General features: G+C 36.4%; 1 protein-coding gene across 1 annotated transcript; it reads right to left on the bottom strand.

Moving 5' to 3' along the window:
- Positions 1 to 1158: 1158 nt before the first annotated feature.
- Positions 1159 to 8262, bottom strand: LOC148083288 (serine/threonine-protein kinase Sgk1). The gene is made up of 13 exons (XM_087786460.1): positions 8088 to 8262; positions 7438 to 7513; positions 5692 to 5770; positions 5572 to 5612; positions 5437 to 5494; positions 5263 to 5346; positions 4335 to 4466; positions 4134 to 4246; positions 3346 to 3469; positions 3144 to 3239; positions 2914 to 3069; positions 2742 to 2831; positions 1159 to 2510 (listed from the first exon to the last, which is right to left on the bottom strand). The coding sequence occupies exons 1-13, from the start codon at positions 8182 to 8184 to the stop codon at positions 2346 to 2348; spliced, it is 1311 nt and encodes a 436-aa protein (XP_087642586.1). The 5' UTR covers positions 8185 to 8262; the 3' UTR covers positions 1159 to 2345.
- Between the last annotated feature and the right edge of the window lie 964 nt (positions 8263 to 9226).

Genomic DNA, 9226 nt, shown 5'->3' with positions numbered 1-9226 from the left:
CGCCCTGAAATGACGTTAGGATGTAAAACAAATCTGATCTTTGTCTATTATTATGATATTAATAAAAATACTTATCTTTCGTTTTCAGAGTAAGGGGTTAGAGTGTTTTCAAAAAGGAATGCATTTTTTCGGTTTTACATTTTATTTATTTATTTAATTTCTGTGTTGTGTTTCTGATTATCTTGTAATTCTAAAGGTAATTTTTAAAAATGAATTTCGTAGTATTACTGAATAAAATATATCTGAAATTCAGAAAAACGTTTTTTTTTTATATCAAACTGTTTAAGTAAATACATTTATTTGAAAATATTCGATTTAATCACATTTAATTATTAAGAAAACGTAAACTTTTTAATATAGATATAATTGAATTCGCTTATTAAAAATATCTAATAATAACAACTTTTCAATAATGAAAAAAAGGTTAAACATTTGAATATTAAATTCAGCCATTCAATATTCTGATGTCACAGATATACTTCAGTAGTGTCCTTTACAGAAAATAAAAGTTGATTAATATGTTTTAACTTTGGTCTTTCTGCAGGAGTGATTTATCCACCTCTTTTCTTCTCCTCATCCACACACAATTTATATTAACTTAAATACGTTTAAGATCATACTTCCTTACAAATCACTATATCATCAGCAAACATCATAAACACTCCTACCTCGTCATTTAAAACAAACAAACTGAGACATACTTTCGAAGAGACAAACATTACACGGACACACTTTATGTGCATACAATTAAGATTTTATTAGTTTTCATGTCCGACACAGATTACAGTTCAATCATGTGGATTTTACTTTCAGGAGCAACAGCATAATAATAAATAAAAATACAGAAAGAGAACAACGCTTCCAAATATGGAAGAAGACAATATAACTCTGCTTTGCTCTTTTGAAATGCAACATAGATGAAAGTATTTCAACTAGCTCAGTTATTTCGATTAGAAATGAAACCTAAACATGTTCTAAAGTGATGGTTCTTTATATCTAACATGATTTTATTGCACTTTCAGGAACCAAAACATGCAAAAAAAAAGGCTCATCTGCCGACTTCACTTGCGGTTCTTCTTAGTTTCTTTTTTTAAACTCAAGTCAGCACTTATCCAAATCAAATCTCTAGAGGAGCGAAAGGGACATTCTGGGTGATGATGGTGATATGAAGATGCAGAAGTGGATCAGGCCTCACTGTACAGGCACACAACACTCGCGGCTCTTCTCTACATGACGCGGACATACAAAAACAGATAAACATTTTTGCCGTCGATCCGTTATTGCTGGCTGAATCCGATCAACAGTGTAGATTTCAATAAATAGAATCAAATAAAAAAATAGTGAATTAAATATACTTTTTTTTTTCTCTTACAGGAATCTTTACGAGGTAACAAAAAAAAGCGGAATTGATCACACGTGCCGAGAAGATTTTGGTGGTAAACATTTGGTTTCTTAGACCATAAGTCGTAAGATCTGTTGATATTTGATCAAAGTTATGAAGATATAGTTTCAGAAAATGGAATGCGATATGATATATTTAAAGTTCTCAATCAGGCGGAATGGGATAGTAATTCAGGGCGACACGATTAACCAGGATATTTTCAGATCAAACTTTTTTTTTATCGATACAAAGGTCGCTGACATGCAATCTGAAAAATCAATGAAACTCGTTTCATAGGTTCAATCCAAGTCAAAGCAAACCATAGATGAAGCCTGTGTTACGTTTCCTCCCAATCGTCTTTCAATCAATCTGATCATTCAAGAACTTTCATCAGGTTCAGCAAGTTTTTCCTCTTTGAATAGTTCACTTGATCTACTCCTTAAGCTTTAAAAAACAAATTTAAATCGCTAATTTATTTCGTTTTTGGTCACTACGATCGAACGATTTGATAATCTTAAGAGATATGTGTTGATAATAGACGACAGAGATTCTACTTTCAAGTCACTTTTCTGTCTGTATCTGTAGCTACCGAGAGCGATCTCGACTGATATAAGAACAGTATCTCATGTGCAAATGGAACATTGAAGTAAAAAAAAAAAAAAAGTAAAATAAAAAAAGGCATCGCCCCCTTCGCGGCAATTATCGTAGCGATGAAGTTGCCTTCCAAAAAACTGCTTCGTTAACCTCAGGCACTTCTTTCCATATCCCATCACCAGCAGTTGTCAGTGGCGGGATTCAAACCTGTGACCTTCACCATACTTGGCACGAGTCATGAGCAGCAGAAGGTCAGAAGATCCAGTGGTGTCTTCATCCACACATGTGTCTGAATCCTTCTTGTTAGCCCAGGTGTTGAAAACCAACAGGTGGGTTTTTTTTCTATGGGTCGAGACAAAGCGAAAAAGGTTCACATGAAGGAGATCCCCGCGGGGGGTCCGTAGGAGAACCCTGGAAAGGCTCCGGCAGCTTCCTTGACGCTGCTGGTCACCATCGGCGTGTCGTTGCCGAGGGAGGAGGACACGGGTAGGTGGGTGAACTCCGGGTCGAAGTGTCGGAGATCGGTGGGGCCACTCTGTGAGAGCAAAACATCGAATTGTTAATTTGTTTTAGGTCAAAATCAAACATCTTTTCTGGTCTAAACGGGCAAGTAAACAATTGTAATCTCCAAAATAGCCACTAGAGGCCAGTATTTACAACCCTTTAAAAGGGAATAGTACATTGAGGCGTGGTTTGTTAATCATGAACGCACAAAATAAAAGATTCAAACTTTGTGATTAGTCAGAAAAAATAATCGGGAACATACCACAGAGGGGATGAAAGGAGGGGTAATCTTCTTGTCCATCAGGTCGTCCCAATTGATGGGAGAGAAGAAGGAATGATACTTGAGCTCGAGCTGAAACAGACACAGGAAACGTTAGCACTGGATTATTATTATTATTATCCTTTTCCGTGAATTATTCGAGTCACAAACTTACAAAGTCGTCCTTGTATCCCAGCCGCTTGTTGCGGTCCTTCTGCAGGAGACCCTCCAGCAGCTCGCGGCCCGAATTGGACACGTTCGGTTTGAGGACCGGAGCTTTGTGTAGTATGTTGTTGTACATCTCTGCTGTGTTGCGACTGTAGAACGGAGGCTGGAGGACGAAAAAAAAACAGCAGTTGAGAAACTCCTCCTTTAAAAAAAGAAAGCAGAGAGTTGTTGACTTACAAGTCCATAGAGCATCTCGTAGAGGACCGACCCGAGACACCACCAGTCCACCGAGCGATCGTACGCCTGCTTCTGCAGAACCTCCGGCGCCAAATACTGCGAAGATAACATCGTCTTTAAACAACCTGTCGTCTCAAAACTTCTAGAAGTATATAGTTACTGACATTACTATTAATAAGGTTATTTTAAACATGATATATACCTCAGGTGTGCCGCAGAATGTTGACGTGGTTCCGTTGGGTTCCAGACCCTCCTTGCAGAGTCCAAAATCCGTGAGGACAATGTGGCCCTGTGAGTCCAACAGGATGTTTTCCGGCTTCAAGTCCCTGTAGAGTAAAAACAAATGAATGAAATGTTTGCTGTAGACCAGCGGTGCCGACCAAATGGTATATTTACCAAACTGTCTCTATCAAGTTTAGCATATGCAACACTAATAGACTCAGGGACTCATTCATTCCTCGTGCTGTTAGATTGTTTAATTCTGAGTTTGGGGGCAGTAGCAGAGTGAAAAGATGATTCTATTCCATGTTAATCTTTGTGTTCTTTTTCCTTAATCTCTGTTCTAAATAATTCGATTTTGTCATCTTGCACTTTGTTCATTGTATTGCACTTTGTTCTTGTTCTTGTTTTTATGACTCTATCGTCTGTGTTGCGTTGATCTTGAAAACCAATTTCCCGATGAAGATCTATCTAATGGTATATTTACCAAATTGTCTCTATCAAGGAGTCACAGATGCAACACTAATAGACTCAGGGACTCATTCATTCCTCGTGCTATTAGATTGTTTAATTCTGAGTTTGGGGGCAGGAGCGAAGTGAAAAGATGATTCTATTCCATGTTAATCTTTGTACCTAATACTTTTTCATCTTGCACTTTGTTCTTTTTATTGCACTTTGTTCTTGTTTTATGAATATATCGTCTGTGTTGCTGTGTGCTGGAAAACCAATTTCCCGATGATGATCTATCTATCTATCAGCCATTATTCTCACCTGTACACGATGTGCAGAGAGTGAAGGTAGCCGAGCGCGCTGGCGATTTCTGCGGAGTAGAACCTCGCCCTGGGCTCCAGGAAGATCCTCTCTCGCTGGAGATGGTAGAAGAGCTGCGGGGGGAAAAAAAAATCAAAGATCCATGAAGCACTTGACTCAAGAGATAAGTGATTTAAAAAAAAAGAAAGGTGTTCTTTTTACCTCTCCTCCGTTGACGTAGTCGAGCACGAAGTAGAGTTTGTCGGTGGTCTGGAATGAGTAGTGCAGCCCGACCAGGAAGGGATGTTTGATGTTCTTCATCAGAACGCTGCGCTCCGCCATGATATGCTTTTGCTGAAACATAAGATTTCTCTTTCAATAATTGATCATATTTTAAACCCAAGGCCTTTTTAAGTAACTGCGATTGTCATTTAAATACTGTATTTGGGGTGACCATTATCGAGTACTTGGACATGTTGTTTTGTAGCAAGAAGAGATTGTAACGGCAATAAATCCTAATTTTTTAAAAGTAGGCAATTGAATTTCCTCAGGGGTCACATTATGAAGACACATTATAAGACAGGAGCCAAAATATTATGGTAAAAACGAATAAAGAAATATTGGGTTGGGTTGGGTTTTATATGCTTCTTATTGTTATTTAAAATAAATATAACTTTTATTTAGAGAGCAAAGAAATACTCCCAAAAACAAAATACTCAAAATAGAGGAGAAAAGTCCTAAAAAAAGGCATATATTAAAAGTTATATTTCGATCTTGATTTTGATCAGTTTTACTCGGAACCGGAAGAGGGCCGTGAAATTATGCCATGATATGCTTTTGATGAAATATAAACAACATTTATTTTTCAATAATTTTTTCATTTATTTTACCACCAATAAAAAGGAATATAACTATACATGCTAACAACGAAGCTAAAACTGTAGCACTTTAGATGCAAAAATATCAACAACAAATCAAGGACAAATTATATAATGTTATGCAATTGTTTTTTTTAATACATCTTTTATGCTTAAAGTTTAATCAAATACAATTAAATCCGGTTCTTAAAAGGTCAGCGCTAATCTAAGCTAGCTTGCTAATTATCTTAGCACTTTTGATGTATCAGTTCCAGTCAAATCGTCCCATTTACCTCTTTCTTCTTCAATATGATCTTCTTCTGTAGCACCTTGACAGCATAATATTTGGTCGACTCCTTGTGTCGAGCCAGCAGAACCTGTTTAAAAACAAACAAACATTAGTATCTGTGTCAAAAAAAAAGAAGAGGAGAAATCGTTGCCAAGAGTTAAAACAAAGAGAGGCTCACCTTTCCAAAACTACCTTTGCCGATTATTTTCAAGTAGTCAAAATCACACGGTTTGATCCTGCGGGAGAAAGATGTTTGTTTTTGTTTAGTTATCGAACAAAAAGTTCAGAAAACTTGACCTGCTTTTTTACTTACTGAATCTCTTCAGCCAGGGAACTCTGTGAAGTCAGGCACCTCTGGAAGGGAGAAGATTGGAGCGTTTTGTGAATAACATACTTGGAAAAAGTAAATAACATAAAATATCTTCGTGCTTACAGGTCTTCCGGGAAGGAAATCCTCCTCGATCGCCTCGTTCTGGTTCTCATCGATCTTTAGGAAGTTGTTGACTTCAACGCTGAAAGAAACAAGAGTCGGTTTATTGAAAAGAAATATGCCAAAAGCCTGCAAAAATAACAACTTAATGAAGTTTTGCCAGAGTTTTAAGAGTGATATATACTGTATATACTAGTTTTTCCCTAAAAACACAGTATATACATATATATATATACATATAAATACAAGAATTACAAATTTATCAGACTTAATAATATTTTGATTCCGAAGATTGCCAATACAATTGAATAAACGTTTTGGAAAATGTATATTTAAATAAGAAAGAAATTAAATTGTGATAACGATCTAGGAATTTAAAATAATCCAACTTATTATTATGATCAAAACACACAAAAAGGACCTTTTTAGACACAATATAATGAAAAAAACAACATAGATTTTAAAAGAAATTAAACTTAAAATAAAGGGGGGAGAATCAGAAAATGGAATATAGTTTTTAGTTGTTTGAATAAATAAATATGATTTAATGAATGAATATGATTTAATCAAACAATTAAAATGAAAAAAAGAAATGGAAACAAAATTAAAATGACAAATAGAAATTACACCTTAAACATACATTTTTGAAGGTTTTGTTTAGTGTATTTTCTTTTAAAAAGAGGCGGGAAATAATTATTAAATAATTGACAAGTGGATTGTTGAAATATAATTTCTATAATGGAGTATACTTAGAGATATTTTGAAATATTAAAAAAACATGGAATTTAAAAAACATTTTCAAATAAACAACAATATTTCTTCTTCAAAAAACTTATATTTTCTGTAAACTGTCTCTATAATTAGAAAACCAAGTAATTGTAGTAAATAAATAATTAAAATACGTTCAATTTTATTTGGTTTTGGAAAAGTTAAGATTACAAGGCGGCTTTAGTTTCTCTTTTATATGAAAAAATAAACTTTATTTTCTGGAAAAATGTATCAGTTCTCTAAGGAATTACATCGTTGCTGTATCATCCTCCTCTAAAAAAAATGCATAAAAACTTCAAGGGTGTTTCTAACACGGCGGCGGTGGGAAGTATCCTGCGAGGTCAAGGATGATTAGTCTGTCTGGGAAAAGCTTAAGGTTGGCTGACCCACTCTGAGAAGAAGCCTCGGTGGGACTCAGATCTTCGTCGGGAGCATCTGGATGATCCAGCTTCTTTTTCTTTTTTTTTCCACGGTCCCTGCTGGGAGTCCAGGACACGACACCCGTCCTTGTTGGTGTATCGTGTAATAATTCAATTACCAGTTTATCCTCGTCTAGGGGACGGAGAGGATTTGTTGCGAAGGTGATTAGGCAGTTACTGTGCAGCGGTTCGTCATGAAAGCCCTATTCTTACTCCGGATTAGGGTTTTCTCACAGGATGTCCAAGATCGCTGATTGGATTGGACCCGTAGTCGTGAATGGGCCGGAGATTAGAACCGAAAACAGGCCAGGAAGTGACCTCTCTTTTATAATGTTTCTTCAAATATATATAGGACATAATAATAATAATCTAGAATGTATTTATATTGTATTCTTATTGAAGTATTTTAATCAACCTTTTATTTTTTTCAATTTTTGTGTGTGCCTTGGTTATTGTGTTCTTGTTTTCCCCTGATGCTGCGGAAAATTCCCCTTGTGAGACTAATAAAGGAAAATATAAATCTCTAAATCTAATCATAATAATAATAAAGGTGAGAACTTACTGTTGGCAGATATGTGGGGTTGACACCAGCTTCTGGATGAAGTCATTCAGCCCCATCTTCCTCTCCTTGATGAAAGCTGGGAATGAAAAATGAGATCGAAAAACATAAATACTTGACTAAAATTCACCATACGTTAGATTTTCAGTTGCAGTTACATCGTCGAAGACATTTAAGGTAAAAGTCTAGATTACTCAAATATACATAGGTAGAGAAAAAATCTTTAAAAATCTTGAAATATATACCTTTTATCTGAAAAAGGTGTAGATATACATATGGAAAATGTTCCTTACAGTGTTATTGCAGGTGAATTACTGCACAAATTGAACGTTAAATAAAGAGAACACACAGGTCAACTCGTTTGAAATGTTACAAAATAAAAGATGTTGTAGCGTTAATCTGCACTGGGTCACTTACAAAAAAAAAAAACGTCCTGTTACAGGACATAAAAAAAACCTGTTAATGCTGCAGGCTTATGGGGTTACGCAACGTCTCGGGTCAACTCATTCATTCTCTGCAAACACGCACTTTTCAATAACAAATATTATCCAGAACAAAAAAAAACTTCAATTAAACGCCGTGTTTATTATTTAAAAAAAATTCTTAAATAGGTAAAAAAAAAAAAATGCAGTTATAATAAACGTTATATTCACCGGTAAGTACGGTTACAATCCCCCTCATCTTGCAGTAAGTGAGGTCACATCCAGCCTCGGTCACGGCCATGTCGAGAGATAATCCAGACGCGGACATAAAACTCAGATGAATTTCAAAAACACAAACAAAGTCCAAAGAGATGATGATTCTGACGCAGAATCCACTGAGCTCTCTCTGCCAGAAGAACTCACGACTCGCTCTGGGCTTTTGCCTTATATACGGACCACGTGGTTCCCGGAAAACACGCCCACTTTCTTTCTTTTTTTTTCTATTTTACGTCAACTGTAACCGAGGCAACGCGCCAGGGCGTGACGTCACGGGATTCCGACGCCTGCAGGAGGTGGGTTGATGGTGACTCTCCCACCGCAGAGGAGGAGGAGGAGGAGGAGGAGGAGGAAGAGGTGGGAGAGAAGAAGAGAAGGAGACCCTCAGTGTAGTGGAAAAATTCCAAGACTGATGTCATCTCAACCACCTCCGCTCAGTTTCTAAGGGGTTTTTAAAAAATAGAAAAAAAAACAAAACAACATTGTTCGACTGCAGACAAGGTCACGGGAGGTCAAGGCTTTATGGATGTGCATCGTGGGTAATAAAGAGATGATCAATGAATCAGTATTTGGATCCATTTTCCACGAGTCATTCCGAGCGATAGCAACATTGAAAAAAAACCTTGGAGAAGATCTAAGGCAAGTGTGGCCCGGGGGCTTCATAAGGCCCTTTGACTGTGTTCAGGTGGCCCACGTGAGGTCAAAGTATGATAGTGTATAGTATTCCTCTGAAAGCTAATTAATGATTTTATTTTGTGTTTATTTATTCATGCTAACATATAACAACACAAATAACATGTTTTTTTTTAATTTTTTTAATTATTATTCTAGGCTTTGTTACCCTTGTGTTATCGCTGGGTCAAGGTGACCCGAAGGTCTGAAAACAAATGTGTTTGTGGTATCCCTTGTGTTGTCTCTGTCGCTTCAATAAAGACACTTGGAGTTCACCTTAAACAAAAGGCGGCACAAGGGATACCACAAACATATTTTCTTCGGGCATTTGGGTCACCTTGACCCTGAAATAACACAAAGGGTGGTATTTTTTTCTCTTTTTTTATTTGTCCTTTTTGTAAGTATTTGTTTTTTTCTCAAAA

The sequence above is a fragment of the Callionymus lyra genome, chromosome 3 (assembly GCF_982586985.1).
Source record: "Callionymus lyra chromosome 3, fCalLyr1.hap1.1, whole genome shotgun sequence".
NCBI lineage: Eukaryota > Metazoa > Chordata > Actinopteri > Syngnathiformes > Callionymidae > Callionymus > Callionymus lyra.
The sequence above is the reverse complement of the archived record's forward strand: the minus strand, read 5'-3'. Positions and strand labels throughout refer to the sequence as shown.

What these genes read in the sequence shown, in the direction of transcription:
- LOC148083288 (XM_087786460.1), bottom strand. Translation starts at nt 8,184, where the DNA reads ATGTCCGCGTCTGGATTATCTCTCGACATGGCCGTGACCGAGGCTGGA. An exon ending in TCCCTGGCTGAAGAGATTCA is followed by an intron (nt 5,495 to 5,571) that starts GTAAGTAAAAAA and finishes TTTCTCCCGCAG; the next exon opens with GATCAAACCGTGTGATTTTG. An exon ending in GCAAAGGTAGTTTTGGAAAG is followed by an intron (nt 5,347 to 5,436) that starts GTGAGCCTCTCT and finishes GTTTTTAAACAG; the next exon opens with GTTCTGCTGGCTCGACACAA.